Raw genomic sequence first — 18255 nt, 5'->3', positions numbered from 1 at the left:
ATCCCTTTACCTTAATAGAGATGGATTATGGAGTTATCCTTGAATTCATTATCCATAGAACCTGGAAAGTTTAGTCAGCTTTTGTATGAGCAACGGACCCCCGCCTACCCATGTACATCTCAGCTGGAATAGAAGCAGCACCAGGTGCTCTGCACTCCAGGGAGGGACTGACTGACTTCAACCAGAAGTAAATGGTTAATGGTTCCCACACTGATTGATGATAGTCTGCTATGGAAGGAGCAGCAAAGTGCTGCAGTGGATAGAGCACCGGCCCTGGAGTGAGGAGGACCTGAGTTCAAATCCAACCTCAGACACAATCTAGCTGTGTGACCTTGGGCAAGTCAACCCCATTGCCTTGCAAAAAAACAAAAAAGAAAACCTTAGGGACATGATCTTAGATGGGATGAACACTTCCATATCACTAATCCATCGAGATCCATCTGCACTGAGTAGTTGAATTGCACCATAAGTCTTTCACACACAAGCAGCCTTCAGGGCATCATAAAAGTACTTTAGATTGTTACTGTCTCCACAAAACTGAATTTCATCTGCCTCCTTACTGAGCCAAGAATCCTGCCTCTAAGCATTTTTTTTTAGGTTTTTGCAAGGCAAATGGGGTTCAGTGACTTGGCCAAGGCCACGCAGCTAGGGAATTACTAAGTGTCTGAGGCCACATTTGAACTCAGGTCCTCCTGACTCTAGAGCCAGAGCTCTATCCACTGTGCCACCTAGTCGCCCCCCCATTACTTTTTTTTCAAGAAAGATTTTATTTTGAGTTTTACAATTTTTCCCTTAATCTAGCTTCCCTCCCCCCAACCCCCGCAGAAGGCATTCTGTTAATCTTTCCATGGTTTCCATGGTATGCATTGATCTAAGTTGAATGTGGTGAGAGAAATATCCGTAAGGAAGAAAAATAAAGTATAAGAGAGAACAGAATTACATATGAGAATGGGGTTTTTTTCCTACAGGTAACAGGCTTTGGTCTTTGTTCAAACTCCACAATTCTTTCTCGGGATACAGATGGCATTTTCCATCGCAGAGCGCCCAGAATTGTCCCTGCTTGCTGCTGATGGAATGAGCAGGTCCAGTGAGGTGGACTGTCATGGCCCCCAGCTGCTGTTAGGGTGCGCAGTGTTCTGGTTCTGCTCATCTCCCTCAGCCTCAGTTCACGCAAATCCCCGCAGGCTGCCCTGAATTCCCATCTCCAAGCATTACTTTTCTTTTTAGGTTTATTTTTTGGCAGGGCGCTGGGGTTAAGTGGCTTGGCCAAGGCCACAGCGCCGGGGCACGGTGAGGGGTCTGAGGCGGATCTGACCCCAGGGGCTGCCGGCTCCAGCCGCCCCTTCTAGGCATTACTTTTGGTGGAATGCAATGCTGCCTGCTCGGACGGAGGCGGCGCCTGTATTTCCAGTTGGCTGAAGTCGGTGCTGCAGCCCGGGCGGCTGAAGGCGGCCTGTTTCTGGCCCCGCGCCAGCTGTGCCAGCCGTGCCAGCTGCGTGTGGGCAGCCGGCGGCTCCTGCTCCGAGCTCTCCTCCGCTGCCATGGGCCCCATCGCCGGGGGCCGCACGTTTGGGGAGGGCATGAGCCCGACGCAGGCGGCACAGCCCCGGCGGCCTCACCAGCGCCAAGGGCGGCGGGGACACGGCCGGGGGGCAGGAGGTGGGGGGCTCGGAAACCAGGCACCCAAAGACCACCCGGGCCAGCCGCCCCCAAAGAGAACCGGGCTCCCGGGGCTGGAAAAGAGCCAGGGGCTGCGGGGCTCGTGCCGCGGCCAGACCCGGGGGCGGGGGCGCCGCTGGCACCCCAAGGAACACAACAGCACAGCCCGGGCGGGATCTCGGGGCGCTGCGGCCTCCCCGGGGCTCCCTGCCGCCGCCTGGGACTACACCCCCCAGAAGGCACCGGGGCGCCCGGGTCGGGGCCGGACTCCATTTCCCACAAGCCCCGGAGGCGCCCGGCCGGCTCCTGGGAGAGGCGCCGCCGCAGACGCCTCGCCGGCCGCCCGCTTCCCGAGGTCCTGGCGGGCAGGTCCTCTGGTCAGTAAGACGGGGAGAGTCGGGCACGGGGACCCTGGGCGCCGCGCCCCTCCGGAGGCTCCGGACGACGTCTCGGGGCCGGGGAAGCGCCGGCCGCCCCGCCGCCTCCGGCCCCGACCGCTAGGCATGGCCCCGAGAGCGCGGCGGCCCGATGCATGCCGGGAAGCGTAGTTCCCAACCGCGTCCTGCGCAGGCGCCCTTCCCCCTAGCGCTGGCCTTTCGCACTTCCTGCTGGGTGGGCGGGACTTCCCCTGGGGAGGGAGGCGTGGTCCGGTGCATGTCGGGAAGAGTAGTTCCTGGCCGCCGTGGCCCAGGCCCCGCCCCCCGCGGTCCTCCCCGCCCCCTCCCGCCTCCGGGCCTTTGCCCGCGCCCCCTCCCCTCGCTCTTTCGTCTGGGGCGCTGGGGGGGGGGGGGGGGCTGCAGCACGTGCCCCCCAACTGGGCCCCTTTCCGAGGGTCGGGGCTACAAAATAGGCCTGAGATGAGCAGAGAGAAGCAAGGCTGGCCTGCGCCCCCCGCTGTGCCCCGGCCCGCCCGGCTCTTTGGCATCCCGGGCTTGACCGCCCCGCCCTCAGTGCCCCCCTCACTGCCCCCCCGCCCTCACTGCCCCCCCCCGCCCTCACTGCCCCCCTCATTGCCCCCTCACTGCCCCCCCGCCCTCGCTGCCCCGCCCTCACTGCCCCCCCACTTGCCCCGCCCTCACTGCCCCCCTCACTGCCCCCCCGCCCTCGCTGCCCCCCGCCCTCACTGCCCCCCCACTGCCCCGCCCTCACTGCCCCCGTCCTCACTGCCCCCCCACTGCCCCCCCGCCCTCGCTGCCCCGCCCTCACTGCCCCCCCACTGCCCCGCCCTCACTGCCCCCCTCACTGCCCCCCCGCCCTCGCTGCCCCCCGCCCTCACTGCCCCCCCGCCCTCACTGCCCCCCTCACTGCCCCCCCGCCCTCGCTGCCCCCCGCCCTCACTGCCCCCCCACTGCCCCGCCCTCACTGCCCCCGTCCTCACTGCCCCCCACTGCCCCCCCGCCCTCGCTGCCCCGCCCTCACTGCCCCCCCACTGCCCCGCCCTCACTGCCCCCCTCACTGCCCCCCCGCCCTCGCTGCCCCCCGCCCTCACTGCCCCCCCACTGCCCCGCCCTCACTGCCCCCGTCCTCACTGCCCCCCATCCTCACTGCCCCACCCTCACTGCCCCCTCACTGCCCCCCCGCCCTCACTGCCCCCCTCACTGCCCCCCGCCCTCACTGCCCCCCCGCCCTCACTGCCCCCCACGCCCTCACTGCCCCCCTCACTGCCCCCCTCACTGCCCCCCGCCCTCACTGCCCCCCACGCCCTTGCTGCCCCGCCCTCACTGCCCCCCGCCCTCACTGCCCCCCTCACTGCCCCCCCGCCCTCACTGCCCCCCCCCGCCCTCACTGCCCCCCACGCCCTCACTGCCCCCCTCACTGCCCCCCGCCCTCACTGCCCCCCGCCCTCATTGCCCCCCTCGCCCTTGCTGCCCCGCCCTCACTGCCCCCCGCCCTCACTGCCCCCCTCACTGCCCCCCCGCCCTCACTGCCCCCCCCGCCCTCACTGCCCCCCTCATTGCCCCCTCACTGCCCCCCCGCCCTCGCTGCCCCGCCCTCACTGCCCCCCCACTTGCCCCGCCCTCACTGCCCCCCCGCCCTCGCTGCCCCCCGCCCTCACTGCCCCCCCACTGCCCCGCCCTCACTGCCCCCCCACTGCCCCCCCCGCCCTCGCTGCCCCGCCCTCACTGCCCCCCCACTGCCCCGCCCTCACTGCCCCCCTCACTGCCCCCCCGCCCTCGCTGCCCCCCGCCCTCACTGCCCCCCCCGCCCTCACTGCCCCCCTCACTGCCCCCCTCACTGCCCCCCCGCCCTCGCTGCCCCCCGCCCTCACTGCCCCCCCACTGCCCCGCCCTCACTGCCCCCGTCCTCACTGCCCCCATCCTCACTGCCCCACCCTCACTGCCCCCTCACTGCCCCCCCCGCCCTCACTGCCCCCCTCACTGCCCCCTCCCCATCCTCACTGCCCCGCCCTCACTGCCCCCTCACTGCCCCCCCGCCCTCACTGTCCTCCTCCCCATCCTCACTGCCCCCCGTCCTCACTGCCCCCCCATCCTCATTGCCCCCCTCACTGCCCCACCCTCACTGCCCCCTCACTGCCCCACCCTCACTGCCCCCTCACTGCCCCCCGCCCTCACTGCCCCCCCACTGCCCCGCCCTCACTGCCCCCGTCCTCACTGCCCCCCCACTGCCCCCCCGCCCTCGCTGCCCCGCCCTCACTGCCCCCCCACTGCCCCGCCCTCGCTGCCCCGCCCTCACTGCCCCCCCGCCGCCCTCACTGCCCCCTCACTGCCCCCCGCCCTCACTGCCCCCCGCCCTCACTGCCCCCCTCACTGCCCCCCTCCCCATCCTCACTGCCCCGCCCTCACTGCCCCACCCTCACTGCCCCCCCGCCCTCACTGTCCTCCTCCCCATCCTCACTGCCCCCCGTCCTCACTGCCCCCCCATCCTCATTGCCCCCCTCACTGCCCCACCCTCACTGCCCCCTCACTGCCCCCCGCCCTCACTACCCCCCCTCACTGCCCCCCTCACTGCCCCCCTCCCCATCCTCACTGCCCCGCCCTCACTGCCCCCCCGCCCTCGCTGCCCCGCCCTCACTGCCCCCCCGCCGCCCTCACTGCCCCCTCACTGCCCCCCGCCCTCACTGCCCCCCGCCCTCACTGCCCCCCTCACTGCCCCCCTCCCCATCCTCACTGCCCCGCCCTCACTGCCCCACCCTCACTGCCACCCCGCCCTCACTGTCCTCCTCCCCATCCTCACTGCCCCCCGTCCTCACTGCCCCCCCATCCTCATTGCCCCCCTCACTGCCCCACCCTCACTGCCCCCTCACTGCCCCACCCTCACTGCCCCCTCACTGCCCCCCGCCCTCACTGCCCCCCCTCACTGCCCCCCGCCGCCCTCACTGCCCCCCGCCCTCACTGCCCCCCGCCCTCACTGCCCCCCTCACTGCCCCCCCGCCCTCACTGCCCCCCCACTGCCCCCCCCACTGCCCCCCCGCCCTCACTGCCCCCCTCACTGCCCCCCCGCCCTCACTGCCCCCCCACTGCCCCGCCCTCACTGCCCCCCTGTCCTCACTGCCCCACCATCCTCACTGCCCCCTCACTGCCCCCCGTCCTCACTGCCCCCCCCATCCTCACTGCCCCCTCACTGCCCCGCCCCCCTCCCCAGCACACAGTCCCCCTCCCCCTCCTTCTGGTGGTCGCGCTCCGCCTCGCTTGACGCCACCAGAGCCGGTGGGATGAGGGAGCACTTGTTCAGCTAATTCACCCCAAGGTGATCGATCATCTGGCTGATGCCCCGCGTCCTGCGGAGGAAGCGGGGCTCTGCGGTCTGCGCACCCCTCTCAGGAGGGCGCCCATCGATCCTGGACTGGCGGGAGGGAGGTGGCCAGGAAGGGAAGGCCTATGGATGGTGGTTTTCTCAGTTGTTTGTGTATTTGAGGCCACTTGATATGAAAGAATAACGGGAGAAGGGAGGATAACAGGTCATGAAGTGATCTGATTTAAACTTAGCTCAGCTGTGTCAGAAGCCGCGTCCACCCTTGAGGACTGATCTGAGTTCCTGCAGAAGCTAAGAGAAATAGAGGAAGTTAAAGCTTCCAAGTAGAACATAAATCTAGAGTTTTAAAGGCATCAAATGACAAAAAGAAAAGTGAAAAGACCTTTTTTTGCTTAGGATAGAGAATTGGTTCTTTATTTTATTTATTTAAGGCAGTGGGGTTAAGTGACTTCCCCAAGGTCACACAGCTAGGTCATTATTAAGTGTCTGACGCAGGATTTGAACTCAGGTCCTCCGGACTGCAGGGCCGGTGTGCTACTCACTGCACCACCTAGCTGCCCCAAGAATTGTTAGAAAGGAATAGAATCTCTGATGAAGTGAATGGTAGCACTAGGATGGATATGGAAGAGCGTTTAGTGCTCAGCACATCAGCCAAACATAAACTCTGCGGTTATACCTTCAAAAAAGTAGGTGATCCCTCTCCAACACAGTAGTTTCACATCTCTCCGGGGTCTTCTGTATGTCATCTTTCCATCTGCCTCAAGCCATTCTCTTGGCTCTTGTTGTCCCAAGGTCTAAACCCAAGAGATTAGATCAATGGTCTCCCAGAGAAACTGGCGAGGTCCTCCTTCTGAATGAGCTCCAAGCCCAAGGCCCATCAGTGAAATAATTACTTTTTAAATAATCCAACATCAGAGTTCTTCTCATTTCTCGAGTACCCACCCCAGGAATTCACATGGACTATTTGTGCCCGACCTGTGGTAGAGCATCCTGAGCTCAATCACAGTCGGACACACTGCCATTTGGCTCAGTCATAGTGATGTCATTTTGGTCTTCGATATCGAAGGACAAAAACCAATCAAGAAATTCTCCAACCAACAGCCAGCCAACCAGCCAAGAAACTATCAAAATGAATGAATATGAGCCGTTAACAAATAAAAACAAACATAAAGCCAAGGCATAAAATGTTTTAGCTTTAACACAGAATACTTAAAACTCCCTCAAGCTCTCGATGGAACAATAGTTCTGTCCCTCAATTAGGTAGAATCATTTTAGTCCTGATTCTGATGAATATCCCCTGTTGCTATCAAGATAATAATTTATTTCAAGCAATTAGGAAGCGAACTAGAATGTTCCTTTACTCTATTCTCTATTCAGTAATCATAGGATACTCTTTATCCCTAGAATTCAACTTTCTTCATAGCTTCTCACAAATTCTTCTTAGTCTTCTTTTTACCATATCATTCATGCCAGTTCTCATGACGTAGTAATTTCACATAACTTCTCTTCCCCAAAACCCTCCTGTCTCTCTGATTCCATAGAGAATAGCATTCCACAGAAAGATATTTTTCAACTTTGTTTCAACTGAAAATATCACATTTCTTTTTAGTTTTTTTTGCAAGGTAATGAATGGGGTTAAGTGACTTGCCCAAGGCCACACAGCTAGATAATTATTAAGTGTTTGAGGTCAGATTTGAATTCAGGTCCTCCTGGGTCCAGGGCCAGTGTGCTATTCACTGCGCCACCTAGCCTCCCCCAGATTTTTTTTTTTCAGTATTCCATTAGGCTTTTCAAGACTGGTTCCAAAGTTTGGTTCTAACTCTGATAAACAGAGAGACCTTTGGGTAAATCCCTTCTTTTCATTTCCTTCTGTAAATTGAGAAGCATTGACCTGGATCAATTCTGAAGTCTGTTTCAATTGTTAAATTTTATGAGATTGGATTTTTTTAGGAGATGGTGACATTCAAGGATGTGTCTGTGGATTTCACCCCAGAGGAGTGGGGCCTGTTGAATGATGCTCAGAAACAGCTGCACAAGGACGTCATGGAGGAGAATGCTCAGCACTTGCTCTTCCTAGGTAAAGACCACTTCCCCTGGGTGCTCTAAGTCTGTCATTAGTAAGAGTGTCTTCACTCCCTCCCTAAGGTGTAAGGTTGGTGGGATCTATCACTCCTTAAAAAGACCAAAGTGCTGCCTCCTGTGTCCAAGAGACAAAGTTCTCCTGCCTGGTTTTCCTAGGAGAGGTCTTTGTGTTGTGGGCTAGGGAGCCTGGAGTTTGCTTTATGGTTCCTGAAACTTTCTCTGTGTGATTCTAGGAAGCTCCAGGTCAAGGACTGAGCCAATCGTCCTGAATCTCAGACTTGGGGTGAATCGTGAGTAAGGGCAAGTTTTACTTTAGCCTGGACAAGAATTTTGTCTGCAGTCTCAAAACATTGACCCTGCGGCTTCTCCTTGAGGATAGATAGTGAAGGGACCCTCCATCTTCTTCTTTGGGAAGTCTTTTGCCAGTAGAATGTTCTTTTTTTTAATGAGTTTAAATTGGTACCTCACTGCTGCTGGGGTTACTCTTAGACAGGATCTAGGGATGGCTTTAGATAGTAATTCTTCCATAAAAGCAACTAAAAATGGAAACCAAGTATGTCCTTGTTCTTCCTTCAGACATCTCCCAAACTCAGATAGAAATGCAGGGAAAGAAAGGGAAGAGAATAAGTATTTCTACACATTTATTATTAGCCAGGCCTACAGCTCATGGCTTTCTTGGTGCAGGTTATCTCATTGATCCTCACAGATTTTTGATTTTAGTGCCATTATTACATTCATTGGAGAGTTGGGAACATAGAGGCAAACAAGAGATGAAGTGATTTATCCATGGGCTCAAATCTGAGGCCAAATTTGAACCCAGGTCTTCCTGGATCCAGGTCCAGTGCTCTCTCCTCTGCATTCTAAGTTGCCTCTAGTTTCTAGGAAATATTTGTCCTTTATTGTCAAAGAAGACCACAACATCAAGAAGGTGACTCCATGGCAGGCTCCTGAATTGGATTTGAGGGGGGGGGTGCTAAGTCATCAGCCTCACTTTCTCCTCCAGAGCCATCTGGGTCCAGTGACCAGATAGGGATCAGGATAACTGGAGATGGCCCTGGATATGGGGCAGTCAGGGTTAAGTAATTTTCCCAAGGTCACCTAGCTGGTAAGTGTCAGAGACTGGATTTGAACTCCTGTCCTGACACCAAGGTCAGTGCTCCATCTAGCTTCTAGGAAATGGGAGATAGGGAAAATGCTATCCCTCTGTGAAGAGGGTGGACAGGGTAGGAATTTTCTGATTCCAGATTGATGACACATTTTCTGTCCCACCCTCACCCCACTTCTCAGAGCCCCCAAAGCTCTAATCAATAACCTCTCTGGACACTCTCTTTGAGTCTTCCTTGGCACCCTCTTGTGGTCCTTGCTTGCATTCCCCCTTCCCCAATGAAGATTACAAATTTCTCTCTCTCCTCATTCCTAATTTATTCCCCATGTCCAGGACTTCCAGTACTCAGAGAAGATTTGTTCCCCCACTTGGAGCAAGAAGACTTGAGGACCTCCTGTCAAGGTGAGTGAAGAGACACTGGAGGGTATGGTCTGGATCCCAGGAGGCTTCTGGATGTGGCAGCAAAGAGTAGACTTGGGGCAGGAAGACTTGACTTGTTATTCCTTTTCTGACACTTTTTAGCAGTGAGATCCTAGGCAAGTCACTGAACCTTTGAGTCTCAGTTTCCTCATTTGTCAAGTGAGAGTGTTGGACTCCCTCTTTCAGTTCCCTTATAGTGATACATCAATGATCCCATTAAAAGTCTTTGTAGGCCATTTTGGGGTATGGAACTCTCCTGTAATTATCTAGAGAGGGCTGAGGCAACTAATGAGTTCTTTTCTAGAATTTATTAAGTGCCTATGCTGTACTAGGTCCTTTATTAAGCACCGGGGACATAAGGAGATACAGGAGACATTCCCTGCTCTCATGAAACTCAGACACTCATGGGAAAAATAACAGAAACACAACTATGTAAAACCTCATATAGCCAGATAAACTAGGGTCAGGCAAGAGAAGGAAGGTTAAAGGGGCCTGCAAGCATCTTAAGGAAAGAGATGGAGTTTGACTAGGCTCACCCAAGGAAATAACATGATATTAGAGGATGGGGTGCCCCATTCATGGAACAGAAAGGAGGCCTCTGCCCCACTAGATTCTAGTCTGTGTGGAGGAGGAACCAGGTGAAAGAAGATAGAAAGGGAGAAGAAGAGCAGGAGATGAAGGATTTGAAGAGTTCATCAGAGGATTTTATTGTAGATCTGGGTGCTAAAGAGCCACTGGAGTTGTTTGAAGAAGAAGTGACATGGTCAGACAGGAGTTCTAAGAAGATGAATTTGGTAGAATGATCAAGAGACTTGAGGGAATGAAGCCAACCAGTCAGTACTTCTACTATCTCAGCTGTGAGGTTGAGACCTGGACCAAGAAAGGGGCAATATTGGGAGAGAAAGGAATGTGTTTGAGAGGTCTTAATGAAGGTGGAATCAATTGGATCTTGTATCAGATGGAATGGAGAAAGGCGAAAGTGTGTGAGAGATGAGGAGGAGAGGATGACCTCTAAGTTATGAGCCTGGATGATTGAGAAGGTTTTGTCCTCAATAGTAATAAAAAAGGAAGATGGGAGCATTGGGGGAAAGAGAACAAGTTTAATCTTGGACACATGCTGAGAAGTACCAGGAAAGAGTAAAGTCTTGAAAACATAGAGGCAAGTTAAGAGAGTGTCAGTGAAATGTGGGTGATTGTGAATATAGGGACTGCAAAAAAGTCGAGGAGAATGAGGATTGACAGACAGCCATTGATGTCTTAGTGATTAGGTGATCATTGGCAACTCTGGAAAGAGCGATTGTCTGTTGAATAATGAAGTTGGCAACCAGACTATGGAGAGTTTTGAAGACATGAATGGGAATAGAAGTGGTGAGAACAATTGTGGATGACCATTTCTAGTGTTTAGTCAAGAAAGGGTTGGAAGATAGAGGACAATGTATCATGGAGATGAAGGGAGCCAGTTGAGTTTTTTATAGTTTTTTTATAGATCTGACTGATATGATTTTATCTGTGGAAGTTGTACACCACCAGTAAACAGATTCAAAATTAGTGGAAAAACTGAGGATGACCAAGGAGGGACTATTCTGAGGGAGGGCAGGGCAAGGGAGGGATGGAGTGGGATCATTTATGTATATACATTGATTGGTTCTTGTCCTTCATTTTCGAAGAAGAACGAAAATGACATCAGTATATTTGAGACAAATGAAAGTGTGTCCAACCGTGGCTGATCAGACTAGTATGAGTTTGGAATGCCCCACCACAGGTCGCACACAAATAAGTCATGTGAACACCTGGAGAGGGCGCTCTAAACTTACATATGTCACGTTTCTGTTGAACTGCTTCCCTTCTTCCTTGCTCATGGAATTTAGCACCCTCATTGACGAGGGCATGCCATGCTGGGTGGTCCTGTGCTAGTGTCTCCCCTGCTGTACAATCAGTTTTAAAGTTCCTAAGAGAGACTTTCAGGGTGTCTCAGGATCACTTCTTCTGACCCCTTTATGAGTGCTTGCCCTGTGTAAATTCCCCATGAAATTGGCTCTTTAAAAAGCATACTTCTGGCATTCTACAACATAGCCCTCATGTAGATGACCTCAATGCTGCATTCGTCTCAGTGGAAGTATTTGGTAACATGACTGAAAACATGCTAAAAAAAAAAGCATGGAAAGACACATCCTGGTTTCACTCCATCGGTGACTGGGAAATCTTAAGAGCATCATCCACCATCCAGAACTGGGGCAAGCATGCTGTCCTGGAACTGATGTATATACTGATGAACTTCTCCAGGGAACCACATTTAGATATAATTTTCCTTTGGAAATGTTGTATACACACTTCTGTTCTGCTCCTGGAATTTCTCCAGGAGTTGGCAGACAGCAAACACCATGTTAACTATTCCTTGACCCTTTTTGAAGCCACACTGACTCTCGGGGAAGACCTCTTTAATTTTCATTTTTTCCTTTGTTTTTTTATTCTTACCCTGTAACACTGATCTAATTCTCAGGGAAACTCCTAAAGGACTGACCTGGAGTAGGCAATGAGTTCCTTTGAAAAGCAACCTTCAGGGGGAAGCTAGGTGACGCAGTGAAAAGAGGACGAGCCCTGGAGTCAGGAGGACCTGAGTCCAAATCTGGACTCAGGCACTTAATAATTAGCTGGCTGTGTGACCTTGGGCAAGTCACTTAACCCCATTGCCTTCTAAAAAAAGGAAAGAAAGAAAAGCAACTTCCAATAGAATAATAATATCAGTAGAAAATAAGACAAATAAAAAATAAATCCTTAACACTGGTAGGAGAAAAAATATATCTATTGTTTATGTAGAATGTCTGTGATAACTTATGATTTTTTTTAAGATAGCTTGTAAAGTGTATGGCTAGCAATCATGGAGCATGATCAGGGAGCCTGTCAGCTGTCCTGCAGGAAGAAGTTCATTTGTAGCATCTTGATGTGGTGATGAACTTGGTAACTGGTAAAGGAGGGAAGTGCTCTGGTGCAACAACCAAAAGCAGATGAAGACCTAGGAATGTCTGAGATAATGGGCATGAGATAGGTTAGGAGAGAATCTAACATGCCTCAGTGAAGACAAAGGAAAGCTAGCCTTGGCACTCATGATGGGGTCTCATCTTCAGCAACCAAAAAAAATCATTTTAAATGAGATCCTCGGGGAAATGATATTAAGCTTAAAGCTATGATAGGTAAAAATAGATATAGTAGATAGTGAAATAAGAGGAATATTGAGCATATTTACAATAAATGACATGATACCTCGAGATCTGAATAAATTACAAGGTGGATATGACTCTGAAAATTATTACAGGACAATGGAAAAGAGAAATCTTTGTATCAGGTTGCTTGAAATTTATACAGATTGCCTATGCCAAAAAGCAACAAACTTATCCATACAAAGACTAGGATGATCACCTGATCATAAGAGAGTAAACTGTCATCACCCAAATGCATTTGAAGAAAGAACTTTAAGTATATAGGAGAACATCTATCCAGTGTAGTGGACAGAGCACACTCAGTCACCACATTTGAGTTCTAATCTCAGGTGTGGGATTTAGGTCAAGTCATTCAATGGCCTAAGTAATAAAGTATAATGACAAGACTTGCTCTGTCTTTGTGTCATGTTTATTGTGAGGATCCAAAGCAAATGTGTGGGGAACTCTTTGTTAATTAAATTGTCCTATGTTGTAAGCTAATAGTATTTTTAAATGATTGAGTCTGCCCATTTAAGTTTGAAGACTCCTTTTTTTTTTGCCTGGAGAAATTGATTATCAGTTATTTTACTTTCTACCAACAGAAAGAAGAGGATATATTTATACAAATGTGTGTACATTTATTTTCATCAGATGCAGAGACCAGATTTGATGAAAAGAGGAGTACAAATCCGAAAATAACCTCTTGGAATGATTATTCTCATTATGGTGAAGAGAGGGCTCATCTGGGTAAACATCAGAGAACCCATATGGTTGAAAAACCATTTGAATGCACTAAACATGGAAAAACATTCAGAAAGTATTGTAGTGTTACTAAACATAAGAGGATCTTCTCTTGGGAGAATCTTTATGAGTGTGAAGAATATGGTGAAGTTTTTCATAACAACTCTCTAATTTTACATCAGAGAATCCATACTGGAGTGAGAGCTTACGAATTTGATCAATATGGAAAGGCTTTCACAAACAACTTCAGTTTTATTAAACATCAGAGAATCCACCCTAGGGTGAAATTTTATAATTGTAATCCGTGTGGAAAGTCTTTTACACAGCACTCCTGTCTTGTTAATCACAAGAGAATCCACACGGTAGAGAAACCTGAATGTAATCAATGTGGAAAAGTTTTCACACGGCACTCCTATCTTGTGAAACATCAGAGAATCCACACTGGAGAGAAACCATATGAATGTCATCAGTGTGGAAAGGCTTTCACACATCACTCCTGTCTCATTAGTCATCAGAGAATCCACACTGGAGAGAAGCCTTTTAAATGTAATCAGTGTGGAAAGGCTTTCACACAAAGCTCTAATCTATCTCGACATCAGAGAATTCACATTGGAGAAAAGCCTTATGTATGTAATCAATGTGGAAAGACTTTCAGATTCCATGACAATCTAGCAGGTCATGAGAGAATCCACACTGCAGATAAGACTTATGAATGTAGTCAATGTGGAAAGGCTTTCACACGTAGAAACAGTCTAACTGAACATCAAAGAATCCACACTGGAGAGAAGCCTTATGAATGTAGTCAATGTGGAAAGGCTTTCAGATTCCATGCCAGTCTTGCTGAACATCAGAGAATCCACACTGCAGAAAAGACTTATGAATGTAATCAATGTGGAAAGGCTTTCACACAGCACTCCTCTCTCTCAAGACATCAGAGAATCCACACTGGTGAGAAACCTTATGAATGTAATCAATGTGGAAAGACATTCACACAAAGCTCCAATCTCTCTAAACATCAGAGAATCCACATGGCAGAGAAACCTTATGAATGACATGAATCTGGTAAAGTTTTGAGTGTACACACTTACCTTCTGACACTTCAGAGAATCCACATTGGAGAGGTTAATGAATATAATGTGAAAAGACTTTCAGATTCCATGCCAATCTAACTAGTCATCAGAGAATCTACCCTGCAGATAAGACTTATGAATGTAATCAATGTGGATAAGCTTTCAGATGATGTTCCAATCTAGGTGAACATCAGAGAAAACACTCTTCAGAGAAGCCTTTTAAATGTAATCAGTGTGGAAAGGCTTTCACACACAGAAATAGTCCAGCTAAACATTAGAGAATCCACACTGGAGAGAAACTTTATGAATGACATGGATGAAATAAAAGTGTTCATGCTTACCTTATTACCTATGGGTGAATCCACACTGGAGAAAAGCCTTAAGAATGTTTCCCCTTCATTCTCAAGGAAGATCCCATCATCAGGGAGTTGATACCATGACAAGCACATGAATTGAACTTGAGTTGGGGGGGGGGGGGTTGAGCAAAGTCCCCAGCCTCACTTTCTCCTCCAGAGCCATTTGGGTTCAGTATACAGATATGGATCAGGACAATTGGAGATGGCCCTGGATGGGAGGCATTCAGGATTAAGTGACTTGTCCACAGTCACATAGATAGTGTCATATGTCTGAGGCTGGATTCAAACTACCATCCTCCTGACTCCAAGGCCAGTGTTCTATCTACTGTGCCACCTGGCTGTCATAGAAAAACTTTATGAAGGTCAGCAGTATGGAAAGGCTTTTCATACAGAACTCTTGTCTCATGACACATCAGGGAATCCACACTGGAGAAAAACCTTATAAATGTCACCAATGCAGTCAAGATTTAGTGTGCATTCTTCTCTGACTGACCATCAGAGGATCCACTGGAGAGAAACCTTATGGTAAAATTTTCTTTTTTTTTGCAAGGCAAATGGGGTTAATTGGCTTTCCCATGGCCACACAGCTAGGTAATTATTAAGTGTCTGAGGCCAGATTTGAACTCAGGTACTCCTGACTCCAGGGCTGATGCTCCATCTACTGTGCCACCTAGCCGCCCCATGTAAAAACTTTTTTTTTTTAGGTTTTTGCAAGGCAAATGGGGTTAAGTGGCTTGCCCAAGGCCACACAGCTAGGTAATTATTAAGTGTCTGAGACCGGATTTGAACCCAGGTACTCCTGACTCCAGGGCTGATGCTCCATCTACTGTGCCACCTAGCCGCCCCATGGTAAAACTTTCAATGCACATTCTTCCCTGACTAAGCCTTAGAGACAGACCCTAGAGGCAAAGCCTCATTAATATCCTCAATATGGAAAATTCTTCAGACTTAAAACATCCCTTTTTTCTTATTGGAGAATTCACAAGAATTAGAAATGGTATCTTATTGTTGAAGGTGCATAAGCATTTAAATGGAGTGCAGGGGTTGTTATGCATGAGAAAACTCATCCTGGGAACAAGTCTTATGTGGACCAAACATGGGAAGCTCTTCCACCCAAATTATCATTTCCTTTACATCAGAGGATACATAGTGGAGAGAAGACTCATGAATCTTCATGAGGAGCTCATCTTTCCTAGAAGTTGGATTTCACTGGACACAACAATATTTGTAGGACGAAGGAACTTTATAAAAGCATAATTATAAGACAGTTTTCACCTGGATCTCATATATGTGTGTATATTGGAATAATTTTGTTGAGATAAAACTTGAGGATTCTCATTACTGAAAGAAAACCTCTCCCTGCAAGATAGATTTCATTAGACATTGCAAATTTCATTCTCTGCCTAAAACCCTGAAAATGGACCTTTTTTTTTTGCAAGGCAAATGGAGTTAAGTGGCTTGCCCAAGGCCACACAGCTAGGTAATTATTAAGTGTATGAGACCGGATTTGAACCCAGGTACTCCTGACTCCAGGGCCGGTGCTTTATCCACTGCACCACCTAGCCGCCCTATGAACCATTTTTCTTTAAAATCTTAAGGTTTCTCAAAACTCCCCTAAAATATTCCTTGAGATTCCAGTGCTAAAACTTCTTCAGCCATTCCTTAGGGTTTGAGTACTTACTTTGCCTTATGATGTTGGCTGACAAAAAGTCCTAGTAGAAATTTTTTTTTATCTTTTGAACATTTCTTTGTGTAACTATTTCTTTAGTCTGCCTTGTGACCCAGTGGATAGAGGTGTCTCCCTGAATGTACGACCACTGAGTTCAATTTCAATCTCTGGTACTTACTGAGTGAGTGACCCTGAGCAAATCATTTGACCTATTCCTGCCTCAGTTTCCCTCAGTTTGTAGAATAAAGTTAATACTAGTATCTGCCTCCTAGGTTCAGTGAGGTCAAATGAAAAAATCTTTGTTAACTACTTTGCAAACATTAGATTACTATATCGATGCCAGGTATGATTATTTTTTCCTAGGATCATAATTCATAGTGCATTAACATTCATAGGTAGTTTCATCACTTTTACTTGAAATTGATATTCAGAAGAGTGTAAATAAAAATATTATGTTTTAATAGATTGGAAACAAACTTTATTGTTGGAAAGCTTTGGGTTCAAGTCCAGCCTCAGATGCTCTCTTGCTGTCTATGACGTCTTGTAGCCCCAAATTTGTACTATTAATCAAAAGTCCAATCATTATTTTTTATAGATTTGGCTCTGTTACCTTTATGTTTGAGAAATGAAGCCTTAATTAGAAAAGTTTCCCATATTCCTTCTCATTTGGATTCTCTCAGCTTTTTTGTGCAAAAACTCTCCAATGACATGTTTACTTAAGGGGAGGGGATGTTGAACAGCTATCAGATGACTTTATTTAGGAGCAGACTCAGTCAGTTTTCTTCATAAACACTGTTTGATAATTTTATTTGCTACTAATAATCTTAAATTTTATAATAGTTCTATATCGAGGCCAAAATGATTCACTAGCTGAATTTATCATCCCTGGCTCAGTTGGGAATTCTCCCTCATCCCAAGCTTTAAAATATTTCCCCAAGGGAGACTCACAAAAAGATAAAACAAACACAGCTGTAAGGTAGTGTCTGGCATATGTGGGAAGCCTCTCCAGCCTCTGAATTTTACAAAGTAGCTCCACTGTTGGAAGAAAGTTAAGAAATCTTTCCTGGTTCATCTTTCCTTTAGGTGGCTGAGAGAGAGAAATGACTATCAAGAGACTCTCAGAGGGGCAGAACCAAGATAGTGGCAGAAAAGTCTCTCTTAGTTGGTCTCTCCAAAATATTTCAAAAATCTTAAAATTATTGCTTTAACTAAATTTTTGAGAGAACCCACAGACAGATCCAGTGAGGCAGTTCTCCAGCCCAAGGTATCCTAGAAAATAGTGGGAAACTGTGTTCCATGAAGTTGGAAGGTTGGCACCGGGCTGGAGCAAAGGAACTTTAGCCTCTTGGAAACAGCCCCAGGGCACCGGGGAATACTGCAGTTTCTTGACCTGCACCCCCAGGGAGCACCAGGTACAACTTGGAACATAAGCAGGGAAACCTCTGCCAGAGTGAGTGCAGAGCTCAGGCCCTCAGCACAGCCCATATCCCAGGAAACAGAAGCAGGTCCATGGAGCTACCCAGCAGCTGTGCCCACTCAGCCCACAGAAGGTAAGGGAGTGGAGGGAGATTGCCGAGATCTGTCCTCTGTCCCTGGGACAGGACTCCGGGGCTTTGACCACATTCAGACTCTGATCACGATCTGGGCACCCCATAGAGCAGGGACCCCCCTTAACAGCCCTGTGGCAGAGCACAGAAGGTCAGGAAAGCAGTCAGAGCCTCACACACTGAGGTCCTTGTGGGGGTTTCCCAATAATACTCAAAAGCTCAGGAAGCACCCCAAACCAGGTGCAGGCTGGGGAAATGAATAAACAGAGAAAAAGAAAGGAACCTGACCATAGACAATTGCTTTGGTCCCATGGAAGACCAAACCATATAATCAGAAGATGAGAAAGTCCAAGCTTCTGCATCTAAAGACTCCAAGAAATATAGAAGTTGGGCTCAAGCTATGACAGAGTTCAAAAGATATTTTGAAAATCAAGTAAGGAGGGTCAGCTAGATGGTGCAGTGGATAGAGCACCGACCCTGGAGTCAGGAGTACCTGAGTTCAAATCCGGCCTCAGACACTTAATAATTACCTAGCTGTGTGGCCTTGGGCAAGCCACTTAACCCCATTGCCTTGCAAAAACCTAAAAAAAAAAAAATCAAGTAAGGGAGACAGAAGAAAAAATTGAGAAAAGAAATGAGAGAGATGCAGGAAAAACATGAAAAAGAAGTCAGCAGCTTAGTCAAGGAGATCCCAA

General features: G+C 49.7%; 1 protein-coding gene across 1 annotated transcript; it reads left to right on the top strand.

Annotated features, from left to right (window-relative positions):
- Positions 1-1541: 1541 nt before the first annotated feature.
- On the top strand, positions 1542-17997 carry LOC141510393 (uncharacterized). Its single transcript, XM_074220257.1, has 4 exons — positions 1542-2036; positions 7324-7450; positions 8894-8962; positions 12829-17997. Exons 1-4 carry the CDS (start codon positions 1542-1544, stop codon positions 13968-13970), a joined length of 1833 nt encoding a protein of 610 aa, XP_074076358.1. The 3' UTR covers positions 13971-17997.
- Positions 17998-18255: the final 258 nt, after the last annotated feature.

Source organism: Macrotis lagotis, chromosome 1 (genome assembly GCF_037893015.1).
Source record: "Macrotis lagotis isolate mMagLag1 chromosome 1, bilby.v1.9.chrom.fasta, whole genome shotgun sequence".
NCBI classification, from domain to species: domain Eukaryota; kingdom Metazoa; phylum Chordata; class Mammalia; order Peramelemorphia; family Peramelidae; genus Macrotis; species Macrotis lagotis.
The sequence above is the reverse complement of the archived record's forward strand: the minus strand, read 5'-3'. Positions and strand labels throughout refer to the sequence as shown.

What these genes read in the sequence shown, in the direction of transcription:
- LOC141510393 (XM_074220257.1), top strand. Translation starts at nt 1,542, where the DNA reads ATGGGCCCCATCGCCGGGGGCCGCACGTTTGGGGAGGGCATGAGCCCG. An exon ending in CCTGGCGGGCAGGTCCTCTG is followed by an intron (nt 2,037 to 7,323) that starts GTCAGTAAGACG and finishes GGATTTTTTTAG; the next exon opens with GAGATGGTGACATTCAAGGA. An exon ending in TCAGCACTTGCTCTTCCTAG is followed by an intron (nt 7,451 to 8,893) that starts GTAAAGACCACT and finishes CCCCATGTCCAG; the next exon opens with GACTTCCAGTACTCAGAGAA.